The sequence below is a fragment of the Manihot esculenta genome, chromosome 3, assembly GCF_001659605.2.
Source record: "Manihot esculenta cultivar AM560-2 chromosome 3, M.esculenta_v8, whole genome shotgun sequence".
Taxonomy (NCBI): domain Eukaryota; kingdom Viridiplantae; phylum Streptophyta; class Magnoliopsida; order Malpighiales; family Euphorbiaceae; genus Manihot; species Manihot esculenta.
Genome location: NC_035163.2, coordinates 21,254,160 through 21,268,592, shown reverse-complemented (window position 1 = coordinate 21,268,592; position 14,433 = coordinate 21,254,160). Strand labels below are relative to the sequence as shown.

The window sequence follows — 14,433 nt, the reverse complement described above, 5'->3', positions numbered from 1 at the left end:
TTTAACAGCTTACAACATTTAGACTCAACCATAGTAGAGTTGGAAAAGAAGAAAGTGTTTCTATTTTGGAAACAAACTATCATTAGAAATGACGTCTAAAAGGGGATATCAAATACTCAAGAGAAGCAGCAACTGAAGGCGGAAATGATAAGCTCAAAACAACAGTTTTTTCAAGTACTTTTCTACTCAGCAAAACGAGAAATATTAGAGACCGAGCTTAGTATTTGCATGGAAGTAATAAGGGCTTGATTATGCTCTGGAGTTTGATTTGTTGATTAAGAAGAAAAATGGCCTGCTATGGGTTTCAATCAGAGAATATTAGAAGTCATGCAGATACAGATAAAGAGAAAAACCACAGAGAACCAGCTGCCACCATAACAAAAAATGAAATGTGAAAAACTCATCTTCCGTCGACCAAGCAGTAGTCTATACACATGAAGGGAAAGAACAACGGAAACTAACTTGGAACAAACTCTTAACCTTCTTTTATCTCTGGCATTGGTAGTACACAGTAGCATCTTAAAATCAACATTGCCCAAACCCAAAGCAAATACTAGGAAAAACATTTACCAACCACAAACTTGGAATTTGAATCATTGGAATTTAAAGAATTAAATTTATCTCAATTTTCTTTTAACTCATACGAACATCAATCTAGTACAATTTCACTAGGGCTTAACAAAGAATTTAAACAAGAAAACACATCTACTAAATTGTAAGACTCAAGACACCCACAAGCCTGCAGATGGCTCCAAATATCAAGAACCTACTCAAAGTTTATGGCTGAAATGGAAGACTAGGAGGCTAAAATACAACTCAGGTAAAGACACCAAAGAAGCATGCCTAATGCTTCACTTTCTAGCATGGTAAAAACAATGGTCGACTAAATTGAATGAATAGTAGAATTGAAACACTAGCAATACTACGAGGCACTTGTAATGCAACATGAGATCTATGACTGCTGCTTTAGTTTAGGTTTTCTTATTTGGTTCAAAAACATACTTGATCAGGGAATCCTTGATTGACAGCAACTCTGGAAACTCCTTCTTCAACTTGGAAGCATCCATCTCATTGTTGCTTCGTGGTGCCACTATCACCTTAGCTTGCTCCTCTAGTGTGAAGTTAACCCATGTAAAGTTGGGGTTAATATAACTCTTGTACATCTGCAAAATCTCATTATGGCTCACCACACCAGGGTTTGTGAAGTTCCATATGCCCCTCAAGTTCCGCTTTGCCATCTCAATTGAAATAGGTAGAAGCTCATCCAAGACGGTCATGCTGTTAGGAATATTAACGACTTTGTTATACCGAGAAATCTTAGTAATGAAATTGCGTGGATTGTTTAGGTCTGACGAAATTGGCATTCTAACTCTGAGAGTGCACACATTGTCATATTCTTTCAATAACTCCTCCACCTGGTGGAAATTTCAAAGAAAAAATACCAACAGTCAATATATCTTGATATGAAAATATATGTATAATTAGAGGTTCTGAAAAGGAAATTACCATAGCCTTGGTCTTTGAATAAAAAGAACCAGTAAAATTGGGTTTGTCTTCCTCAGTAAACCCGATGCCAGAACCCTCTGGATGATTAGAATCATACTCAAATATACAGCCAGTAGCATAATTTATCATCAGGATGTCATGCTGTCTACAAACATCTGCTAATGTTAGGGTTCCAGAGACATTGGTCCGGATTGTTTCTGTCTTGTGGGATTCACACCAATCAACATTAGGTCTACCAGTAACCCCAGCAGCATTAAAAACATGGGTTGGCTTAACATTTTGAATATCTGACAAGAGAGATGATCTATCTTCCAAGCGCCCCTTTCCATATTCAAAAGGAATCCCTTGTTTCTCACACAACTTCCCCAGGAGACCCCCAATCCATCCAGTTCTGCCATAGATCAAGAACTTTAGAGAGGATTTCCGAGGGGAGCCACTGCTGCCGGTTCTAGAAACTGGGATGACCATTCGGCTCTGATTAGAATTATTTGAAGCATATGATGCAGATTTGTTCTCTTCAGAACCATCAAAGTGTCTCCCACCAGGCATCATCAACATTCTTGGATGAGGAAGCAAGGCCCCAGTTACATCACCCCACCAATCAGGATTCTGAATGTACCACTCCATAGTCTTCTTCAAGCCATCCTCCCAAATAGTTTGCTCAGACCATCCTAGGTTCTTCAGCTTCTCATCATCAAGAAAGTATCTCTGGTCATTGAAAGGCCTGTTATCTACAAACTTGATGTTTGTCTCAGGGTCCATTGAGAAAAGCTTGCATATATCTTTAGCCACATCTATCACTCTTCTTTCCTTCTTTGTCCCAATATTGTAAACATGGCCAACCTCTCCTTTGTGAAGGATTACTTCAAAAGCCTCAGCAACATCCTCACAATATAAATAACTCCTCACATTAGAACCATCCCCATGGATTGGGAGAGGCTTTCCTTGCATGGCCAAGAGGATAAACTTTGGAATTAACTTCTCAGGAAACTGATTGGGACCATAAACGTTGTTTCCACGGGTCGTTATGACAGGCAACCCATATGACCTACCATATGCCATAACAAGCATTTCTGCACCAGCTTTTGTTGCAGAATATGGGTTTGTTGGGAGAAGTTGAGAAGCTTCATGATTTCCTACTACAGCATCCTCATCTGTCTCCCCATAAACTTCATCTGTACTTACATGTATGAATCTCCTAACCTGGCCGGTGACTTTGCAGGCTTCTAAAAGGACATGGGTACCATAGATATTATTCTTGGTAAACTCAAAGCTGTTACCAAAGGAGTTGTCCACATGTGTCTGGGCAGCAAAGTGCATAATTGTGTCAATGGATTCAGTGATGAGGAGGAAGTTGACAAGATCAGCACTGCCAATGTCCCCCTTTACAAACTTAAAATTGGGGGATGATTTAGAAGGGAGGAGATTATTCAGGCTCGAACAATAATCAAGCTTGTCGAGGACGACGATTTTGTAATCGGGGTAGTTGCGGATGAGCCGGTTGCAAACATGGGATGCAATAAAGCCAGCAGCCCCAGTAATGAGGATGTTTTTTGGCTTATATGTAGCCATGCCGAGACAATTTCTACAGAGAAAACAATACAGAAACTATATCTAAGAACTTATTGAGTAAATACATATAGATATACCTATACCCCAAAAGGCAGTAAACAAGAGAAATGAGAATTCAGAATTTCAATATCGATTATGAAAAATAATAGACAAATGCACAGTTGTCACACTACAGAGGTACGGACAGGAGATTGAAAGGACAATTTACGTATAAACACAAAGTATAGATCTGATCATCAGAGGACAAAAGAGGACTCTATGCACCCTGATCAATAAAATAATTATAGTTTCCTCTTTTAGAAAAAAAGTTTCAGGAAGAGAGGAAGAGTAAAAAAAAATTGAGAAAATCCAAGTGAATAGACCTGCCTGACCAATACCTTAAAAAGCTTCAAATTTCGAGCTTGTTTCCAAATTTGCAGAGTAATCAAAATTCAAGCATTTCCACTTCAACAAGAATCAGCACAGATACTGGAGTCCCAATTAAACACAATATCATCAAGATCCCATCCAAATTAACAGATCCAATAAAAAACACATCACAGATCCGCACAAAACCAATACAAGCGTAACCAATTCGGTAATCTACTAGAACCCAAGTGAGATGAATATGTTTGCAACAACATTCCTAGCTCTAGCTTCTTAATGCAGAGATCCAGATACTATAAAGCAAGAAATGCGGATTAATCAAAGCTTAATAGCATAACAAAACACAAAAGAAAAAATAATTCACCTTTAGCAATAGATCTAAGAGAAACAATAAATAATCAGTTAGATCAAAATTCAAAAACTAACAAAAACACAAGATCCAACTAACAGATCGTCACGACAAAGAGAAATCAGGATTGACTTACAAATCCAATTCAGTTCAAGATCAAGCAAACCCAGATAAGCAAGGAATTGTGCTGGTACAGAGAGAAAGACAAGGAAACAGCGAAGAATCAAGGGAGAAATTGGCGAAGTAAATGAGAGAGAAGGAAAGCAGGAAGTGAATTAGCTGAATATATAGTGTGTGGGCTGAAGAAATTTGAGTAGTTGAGAGGCTCTGGATTTAAAGACCATAATACCCTTGACATTATAGTAAATTACGGAAGTAAGGTTCCTGGAGTACGGTTCCGGGCTGCAGCGCAGCCTGCAGGTTCCTTGGAGCTCGGTTCCGCATGTAATTGCGCGGATTTTTTTTTTTTTAATAATCTACTTTTTTTAATAATTGTTTTTCTAGTTTATATTTTCAAAATTATATTATTACATTTTAAATTTTAAAATAAATTGATTAATAGATTATTTAATATTTTTTTAACTAATAATGTGTATAAATAAATAATAAACCAGGAAAAGTAATATTTGAAATATTATTAACATTTTTAATTTTTAAATATAACAATAAATGTTTTGTAAATTTGAATGCTTAAATTAATCTATTTTTTTTAGTGATGTATAAATATACACAGTTAAAAAAATAAAACATTTTAAATTAATTATAGATGATGAATAGAAACTAGTTATAAAAAATTATTATTTAATTTTTGAACTATAAAAAATTATTAATTAGTTTTTTAATTTAAAAAATATATTAAAATATAACTGAAATTTAAGAAAATCTGTTAATTACTTTCTTATTAATTTTAACAGAATTAAGTATTAGAAAAATAATGAAATATCCTTAATTACATTAAGGGTTAAAATTAAAGAAATACTAACCGGCAGAAATTTTTTAAAATTTTAAAAGATATTTAATATATTTTGAAAATTAAAAAATCGATTAACAATTTTTTTACGCCACGATCCTTTTCTCTCTCTCTCTCTTTCTTCTATTTGATGACCCCTTTGGTCTCTTCTCGCTTTCACCACGACTTTTCAAAAAATCATAGCCTCCCCAGTCAAAGAAGGTAGCTGCGATTATGACTAAGAAACTTCTCTCCCTCCTTTCGGACCGGTAAACTTTGTAATTTTATAAACGTTTTAATATATTTTTTTAATATAAAAAATTAATTAATAAATTTTTTTTCATATTATAATAACTATTTTTTTCAGTTTAATTGAAACTTTGTTTAAAAGACAATTGATATTTAGTGATATACAATCTGAGGAATAAAGTTTTATAATACCTAAAATTGTTTATAATACCTAAAATTATAAAACTAAGAGATAAAATTTATATAAATATACTTTGATTTAATTTTAAATTTACATTAGACTCTGATGAAGTGTAATGATATATTTAATGATAAAATTTTAAAAAGAAAATTTAATTTTATTTGAATTTTTATCAATGTTAAAAAGAAAATGTTAGCATTCATAATTTTAATTTGATATTAAGTATATTCGAGATATTTTTAATTCTTCAATTCTTAATTTTTAATTAAAATAAAAAATAAAAAAATTATTTTTAATTTTTTTAAAGTAAATCTATATAATTTTTTTTATGTTTAAACTTTAAATAAACCTGCTATTTTCCCAAAAAATAGATATTAAATTTCTAATATTTATTAAAAGAATGTTAATTTATATTTTAAATTTTGAAATTGTTTATTATATAAATAATGTTTTTTAAAAAAAAGCTCTGACCATAGTAACTTTCAAAAAAATCAATTTTTTTTAAGATATTAAATTATTTATTATATTTATGACATAATAAATATCATGTTAAAATTTTTTATCTCGAGTACTTCAAGTTAATATTAATTTTTATTTTTTATATATAATATTATTAATTTTTAAGTTATTTAATATTAATATTAAAAAATATAATTATTTAAATGATATTTTAAATAAAGTTATTTAATTATTTTTATTAACAACATATTTTATGCCATAGGTAGTAATTACATAAAATAAATAAAATAATTTATTATATACAAAAGCAACCTTCACAGCTACAATATAGCTGTCGAAGAGCATGCACCACCTCAAAGGAGCAAAGTCAAAATCAGTGGCCACCTGTTTTTCTTTTTCTTTTTTTTTTTTTTTATAAGGGAATGAGGAGCTGAAGGCTCAAAAAAGCACCGCCGACGCACACCTCCCTCGTGAGACAAGCTTCGAAGTCATTGGGAGGAACCTCCAGCACACAGCAACCTGTAGACACTGTGGCAGCATATTTAGCAACTCAATCTGCGCATGGGTTGGCCTCGCTTAACACATGTCTTCTACTAATCTCCCACCCACAGGTTGTAAATAGCAGTCATCAACTCTTCAAACTCATCAGCTGGACACTTTTTCCTTTTGTTCAGTATATCCACCGCACCTTTCGAGTCCCTCTCCACAATGAGTTTGTCGATTATCAGGCCAGAAGCTATTTCGATTCCCTCAATGAGGGAAAATTTATACGCTACAAAATCTACCAAATAGTTTTTATTTTTAGTAAATAATTAACGTGTGAATATTTTAATTATTTATATGTCTAATTTTATTAATCTATCATTTTATATAGGCAATATTACATGAAATTGCTGTTTTATTGTAAAATTTATCACTGTATAGGCATCATTCTCAGGAAAGAGGTGAATTCTCTGATCAGTCTCCATTAAAATTAATTATGAGCGTAACCTTTCTAATTTCGTTTTTTGCTGCTCCATATGTTTCCACATCTTTATTTTATGGCCGGTGGCTCGAATATGCGGTTAAGAAGAAGTTACCAAATTCGATAAGAAGACTCCCACCAGTTCAAGCAGAAGATGTTTCTAGAAGTTTGGAAAAAAAATTTACAATATATGTAGATTGTGATTATGTGTTCTGACCCTTTTTTTTTTTATTAAGATGATTATACATTAAAAGGCTAGAAGTTCAATTAATACACACCTAGACTAATAAAGGAGTTCAAATTCCAAACACATACAAATTCAAGTTAAAATGAAAAAGCCCAGGATAAAACCCAAGTCCGCGTGGACTTAATTAAGCCCAGCCTAGGTTCTTCCTAATCTAGCTTGCAGAATGAAGAGGAAAAAAACAAAAAAAAAAAATTGTGGATTGTTGCAGCTTCTAACAACACTGATGGGGAGACTACTAAATCGCCGGAGAAAGAAGACCATACATACTGAAGCACAAGACTTCTAAATGCAAAGAGTTCTCAACGGAAAAAATCTGATGAACTCATAAATCGTTTAGCCAAATGAAAGAATAGAAACATCTTCAAAATACTCTACATCCAGCACAGCACAGGAGATATCCTTTCTTGAGCCAAGATAAATCTGTCATACATTAGTAGGCTAACACCTTTCAAATTTAAATCGAAAATAAAATCGAATTAAATTTAATTATTTAATTTATTTAATTTAATTTTATTATTAAATTTAGAAATATTCGGTTATTATTTTGATTTGATTTATTAATCAATATTAAAGAGAAAAATCAAACCAATCGTGGATATAAATATATCTCAAAAAAATCCTAACCCCTCATTTATTTTATTCAGCTGCCTCTCCCATTTCTTCTTCTCTCTTTTGTGTCTCTCTCTGAACAACACAAGAAGACCCGCCTCTCACAGGAAGAACCGCCTCTCCCATTGTGTCACAGCAGCATCTCGTCTTAGGGAGCATTGCGAGAGCTGTTCGTCACTATAATTACTGCGATGGCGACAGCGGCATGGGAGAGGAGACGATGACAATAGAGACTTTGGCTTAGGAGAGGCGAGGGGAGGAAAGTGAAGTGCAACTGAAAAATTTCAGAATAAAAGAGACGTGTTAGGATTTTTGTATGTATTCTTTTAAAATTTTGAAAGATTAGCGACAGAATAAATTCTGTCGCTAAATTTTTAAAAATCCATCAATAATCCTTTGAAAATATGTAATTAAATTATTCTGCCATCAATAATTTTATTTCGACAGAAACAGTATCTGTGCTCATAGTTTTTTTTAGTGTTATTCAATTTTCAATTTTCAATTTTTTACTAGAATTTTAAATGATTTGAATATTTAAATATAGAAATATTATTTTTATAAATATTAGACAATTATTTTATTTTTTCCAAAAATTAAATTATTTAGCTAAAAATATAAAAATAAGCTTATTTCAATATCCTAAAAGGTTTAGGGGTAAAGTAAACTTATTCAGGGTATTTTTTTTTCCGTAAAAATTTGTTCGACATGATAAAAAGGATTTACTGTTCACAAAATATGGAGATTGCTTTTGTGATTTAAATGATTATTAGTGAAATAAAGTAGGGATTCATTTCAATAACACAACTAAATCAATGGAATTACTTATTTGGTAGATAAAAAAAAAAAGCACGTTATTAATAGTGATTTCTAAATAAATTGTGAAAATCAAAATTTATTTTTCCTATAATATTTGTGGTATTAATTAGCTTTTATATTATTATTCTTATTTAAAATTGTAATAATGAAAATAGTGTAAATATTTTTATGATAACTTAATTATTTATAAATATTATTGCTCTTTGTTAAAAAAAGTTCATCAAAATGACTATTTTCATAAAAAAAATTAAATAAATTCTTATAAAATCATATAATATTTCAACAATGAAAAATTTTAAATTAAAAAAAATTAAATTAAAAAAAATTAAATTTTTACGAAAAGAAATTATTCTAAATAAAGGGATAAAGAATAATTAAATAAATTATATTAATTCCAACTTTATAGGAGAGGTCGGAATTGTATAAAAAGCTTGATTGTATCTCAAAAAAGCAAAGGTTAATGAGGGAGCAATGTTAATATAAATTTTACATTTACATGCATTTTTGAATTATACTACTCGTAATACAATAATTATACCGTAAATATATAACTGTAATACTCTGTAAATATTGAAAAATTAAGGATGTTGGAGTTAAAAGTAATGTCCAAGAAGTTTCATAAAGGAAAATGAAATATTTTAAATTTGAAAGATAAAGATGGTAATTTATTAAATAAAAAAATAGGACAGAAAATTTTGTGGAAATCTCGCAGATAGACCAGCAATTGTTTTGGTTTTTGTCAAAAGAAGAAAGAGAAGATACAATGGAAGAAAGAAGAACCAAGAAGAGAAGAAAAAGGAGTAGAAGGAGAAGAGGAGCAGGATAACAGTAGATTTCTTATCTGATCGAAAAAGTTTGATATATATTTTCATGTTGATGATTTTCGAAGTGCAGTAAAATACTAAAAATCAAACAATAAAATTTATCGATTAAAGTAAAAAAAAATATTGATAAAATAATTTATTGACAGTTTATCTATTATTTAAAGCATTTATTATTAAATAATTTTGTAATTATTTTTATTTTTTATAGCGAAAGGCAAAAGCCTAAGTGATTAGAGTTCCAAGAACCAGCTCCTATTTTGGTGACCAGCAATTGTCAGAAATGAAGTGCTTCTTTGCTTTAATGAAGAGGAGTGTACTCTAACACAAGCTTTATTCAAATGGTGAATTTATGTAGGAATTGCAACAGTTAGGATAACTGCAAAAATCGTTTTATCATAATTTGATTTTGATTATTAATTATTATTTCTAATGCACGAATCTATTCCATCAGGAGGAGTGTACTCTGACCCAAAATCAATCAAATGGGTATTTGTGTAAGAATTGTAATATGTAGGGATTTTGCAAAAATATTCTACTCGAATCTCAATCTGATTATTATTTAATTTAAACTACCTTAATTCTTTTTAAATTTTTTTATTATTATTATTATCTTATTAATATTTACAACTATTTAGTGATTGCTTGAAAATAAAATTGAATTGTGATTTATTAATCTACAAAAGATACAAAAAATAAAATATGATGTGGTTGGTGTTTATAGTCAATCACTCCAACGCTCAAGTCAATAAACTAATAGAATGGGCGAATGTAATAGATTGTTTTGGATTTAGAATGAGTATGTAAAAATACGTACTTTGAACTCTTTACACATTTGCTTTTATACTATAAAAGGAGATAGTTGGTTATCGAATTTTCTCGAAATTCGATTGATACTGACTAGTGGATAGGAGATAATGCACTTATAGGTGTAATGGGGATCTGCTAAATTATATTCGCTAACTATAATTTTCCATGTACACTCAATCTGCTCAGGAGATGACAAAGTTTGGTGAAGCACTAAGTGTTACGGTATACTAGTCTTCCTTTTTATGGGTAAGACCTCTATGACCGTTTGTCAGATTATTAGACCTTTGCCATGTGGTTCTATTCTATGATATATATTATATTATACCTTATTTTGGATGATTATTATATTATATCACTTATTTTGATATATATTAATGAAATAAATTATATAAAATATTTTTTATTTAATATTTTAGAAATTTTTATATGTCTATAAATTATTTAAATTTTATTTTTAAATAAGAATGTATATAAATTTTTTTTATAAATATTATCATTTTTTCACCTATTATTTTTCCTTATCCACATTAAAATGTGTGTTTGTGAGTTATTCAATGGTGTAGAACTCTTATACTTATTTTGGTCATCTCTTTCTCAGGACACTAAATAATTCTTGCGGTTTCCTTTATACCCTCGTCTCTCCAACTTTTAGATTTATTTTTTTACTCTGTCCTCTTATCTTCCTTCGACGTCTGGACTTCGTCATGAAGCCTTATGTACTTCTAAGTTTTATCCATCAGCTGCTGATAGGTAACAACGGAATTTCTTATCAAAGAATCCATGAATTTAATCTTATGAGTTTCCTTTTTCAGTACCTTGCACACTATTTCATGATTTAACTCTTCCACTTGTATTGTTTCAACATTGAAATGTGAAATAAAATTTCTTAAAAACTCACCTTCTCCCTGACGGATCTTTTGCAAGTCAGAGGAGAGCTTTTAGGTAGTATACAGGTGATAAATCTAGATTTAAATGTCATAAAAAATTGGATAAAATTTTGAAAAGAACCTAGTTTAGATTTTGGTACTATTTCTGAGCCAAACTTGTGAGTGTAGACGAAAACACTTGGCACATCACGAAATCATTGATGTTTTGAAGCTGCATCGTTGTTCTGAAGATTGTCAAGGGACTCTTGGGGTCTACTGTTCCATTATATTTATCCAAACTTGGTAGCTTGAATTTAGTAGGGAAGGCTTCAGTAAGGATTCCATCGTCCAAGTCATAGTCCTCCTCCAGCTCCTTTTGGTACATTTGCACAGCACTAACCAATTTTCAGTCGACATCTTTAGAGCCTCGTTCGATGACTCCTCATCCTCCATCTTGGTATTCCCTTTGAACTGTGTTTGAATCGCTTCCGTTCAAGTCCTTAAGGTCTCAATGGAAGCCTTCTCCCTTATTTTGGGATCCATAAATGAGCATCCTCTCAAGTCTCATACTGCTCGAGAGTTGCCTGCAACATTTTAATATACTAGAGCATTTGCTCGTTATTTTGCTCGTTATTCGGATTGTTGAGGTCTACCTTATTAACCATAGAGAGTGTGTTCTGTCTGTTAGAGGTAGAAGAGATGATGGCTCCTATATTGGCAGTAGATTTAACAGCAACTCGTGAGTTATCAGCCATTTGGAAAATAGACAAGAAGAAAAGTATTTTTTAAGATAAAGTAAATAGGAATTCAGATTTAATCCAAATGAAATGAAGAATTTAATGGATATCCCAGCAATAAAACCAAATGATGTGGATGAAAATAGAGTTGAACTGCGATTAGTCAATATGCAAAAGACAAAAGATGAGGTGGTTGACACCTGTAGACCGTCACTCCGACACTCCGACACTCAAATCAGTAAATTAATAAAATGGACGAAAGTAATAAATTGTTTTAAACTTGAAATGAGTCTATAAAAATTTGTACTTTAAATTTTGTGTAAATTTATTTTTATACCGTAAGAAAATAGAGTTGGTTATTGAATTTTCTTGAAATCCGACTGGTACTGGCTAGTTGATAGGGATCCCATATTTATAGGTGTAGTAGAAATCTGCTAAATTATATCACGCTAACGGTAACTTTTCATAAACACTTGACCTGCTCAAGAGAGGGCGAGTTTTAGTGAAGTATCGAATGTTACAGTGTCTAATCTTTTTTTCTGACTTCAACGACTACATGTCAAATTATTAAACTCTTATCCCGTGATTCTGTCCTATAAAATCAGTTTATAATTTATTTTGGATGATTATTATGTCATATCACTTAGTTTTATATATATTAATAAAATAAATTATATAAAATATTTGTTATTTAATCATTTTACTTTAAAAATTCTTATATTTCTATAAATTATTTAAAATTTATTTTAAGATGAGAAGATATATAAAATTTTTACAAAAATTATCATAAATTATATATTTAATATTTAATGAATTCAAATAATAAATATATTACAGATTAAACTTTAACTCGAGTCAAACTCATTTCAAATATGTAATATTGAAATTTTGATAAAATTGAGTATCCGAAAATAATTCACAGATGCCATCCCTGAATCTATGCATTTGGATAAGAAAGATGCTATTAGCGGGTAGTTAATCCTTTGTCAATTCTCTCTCGAATATTTTAAGAACTAGCTCTACAATCATATATAATTCCACAAGATCCCACAGAGTTAACAAAAGAGTGCAATAGAAAGCATTTGGAATTAGCTCGATCTTTAAAACCCCTTTTTTCGTTGGTTCTTATAGAGTAGTATTGAATTCGCTGATGATTAGTGATATATCTGGTATCAGATTTACAGACGGGAAGTCCGAATCGGACCCATCACTTGAGATTTAAGATGTAGATTCAAGGGCGAAACTAAAAAATTTTTTAGGAGCGGTACACATGCATATTGAATAGATTATATAAATATAAAATAGATAAAAATAATATAAAGTATTAGACTATAAAAATTATATTCATTAAAAATTTATAATAAATATAAATATTATGAATTTTTTAAAGCATCGTATTATGAATTTATAATTTAATTTTAAATTTTAAATTACAATTTTTTTTAGAAATTAATAGACAATCTAAAGTATCAACTAATGAAAACCAAAAGTTTTACCATTTTTATATAAAATTTTTTATTAATGGAGAAATTAATAAAATTTTGGAAGAGTAAATAATTAAAAAAAAATCAAATTATACTACTTATTGAAATGTATGTAGAAATATTCAAGGGGCCAAAATTTTTATGGTTTAATATATTTTAAATCATATTACTTAATTTTGGAGGGGTTCACCAATATAAAATAATTATATATATATATATATATATATATATGGAACCTGTGGATTAAAACCCCACTCTAGTTTCTTGAAACTTTTCAGATTTACTCAGATGCATCTACCAAATACAACTAAAATATCTTTTATCTCATTTAAAATTAAAATTCTATCTCCTTACTCCTAAAATTTATATTATATATAATTTCTATCTCCTTAATTTCAGCTAGTATAAGTAGGGGATAAAGGCATCCAAGTATAGATTTCAATTGCTAAAGTATTTTTTAAAAAAAGTTATGTTTCTACATTCTTTAAACTTATTTTTATTTTCCATTAATATCATTAATTACGAATATAAAATTTCTGTAAATTACAATTAATTACGTGACAAAGTGATGATTATTTATAGAAGTCACCTTAACCACTTTATATATGTAATTTTTTCTTTAACCTGCAATAGGAATTGCATTATAAAATTGCTAAGTGCAGAAAAAAAAATTTGCAAGACAAGGAAGTCATCAAGAGAATAGGTACACCAACTGGTGGGTAAAATTCTACTAAGCCACAATTTAGATAAGAGTATCAGTAAAAAAATTAATGTGCGCATTATAATAATTATATATAAAGTGTGGTCTGTAATTTTAATTTTGAAAAATTAATTAGTTAATTTTTATAGTATGATAAAATTTGTTAGTTGATTTTTTATTTTAAAAAATATATTAAAATATTTTTGACATTTTAAAAAATTTATTAATTAATTTTTTCATTAATTTTTGCTATTAAATATTTAAAAGAAATATAAAATATCTCTAATGTGAAATAACTAATTAATAAATTTTTTAGAAATTTAAAAAATTAACTAATAAATTTTTTAAAATAATAAGGATTAAACAGTAAAATATTTAATAATTTAAATTAACATAAAGATTAATTAGTAACTTTTTTAATATATTAAAAATTTTTTAATAAATTTTTTAAAATAAAAAAATTAATTAATAAATTTTATCATATTATAAAGATTACTAAATAATAATTTTTGCTCAGAAGTCCTGTAAATTTTATTTGTTACTTGTTAACAAATTGTATTTAGTTTAATGTCAAATAAAAATAAATTATAATAATTATTTATTCAAACGGAAATAAATTATAATAATTATTCATTTTTCTATACAATGAATCTTGCTATTGCGCTCACCATTTATTCGTTGAATAGAAATTTATTTATCTTTGTTTTTTCTATTGAATTTAAATATATTTAGCATATTAAATTAAAAT

General features: G+C 29.4%; 1 protein-coding gene across 3 annotated transcripts; it reads right to left on the bottom strand.

Annotated features, from left to right (window-relative positions):
- Positions 1 to 593: 593 nt before the first annotated feature.
- LOC110611766 (trifunctional UDP-glucose 4,6-dehydratase/UDP-4-keto-6-deoxy-D-glucose 3,5-epimerase/UDP-4-keto-L-rhamnose-reductase RHM1) lies at positions 594 to 4,086 on the bottom strand. Of its 3 annotated transcripts, none has more exons than XM_021752228.2 (4): positions 3,930 to 4,056; positions 3,456 to 3,546; positions 1,507 to 3,091; positions 594 to 1,415 (listed from the first exon to the last, which is right to left on the bottom strand). In XM_021752228.2, the coding sequence occupies exons 3-4, from the start codon at positions 3,076 to 3,078 to the stop codon at positions 972 to 974; spliced, it is 2,016 nt and encodes a 671-aa protein (XP_021607920.1). In that variant the 5' UTR covers positions 3,079 to 3,091; positions 3,456 to 3,546; positions 3,930 to 4,056; the 3' UTR covers positions 594 to 971. The 3 variants fall into 3 exon arrangements, with proteins under 3 accessions (XP_021607920.1, XP_043810755.1, XP_021607919.1); XM_043954820.1 differs by having other exon boundaries at positions 3,456 to 3,737; positions 3,930 to 4,047; XM_021752227.2 differs by lacking the exon at positions 3,456 to 3,546 and having other exon boundaries at positions 3,930 to 4,086.
- Between the last annotated feature and the right edge of the window lie 10,347 nt (positions 4,087 to 14,433).

Bases quoted from the DNA above. Each gene is read 5' to 3' on its own strand.
- LOC110611766 (XM_021752227.2), bottom strand. From the start codon at position 3,078: ATGGCTACATATAAGCCAAAAAACATCCTCATTACTGGGGCTGCTGGC. The intron at 1,416-1,506 runs GTAATTTCCTTT...AATTTCCACCAG, and splicing joins ATTCAAAGACCAAGGCTATG to GTGGAGGAGTTATTGAAAGA.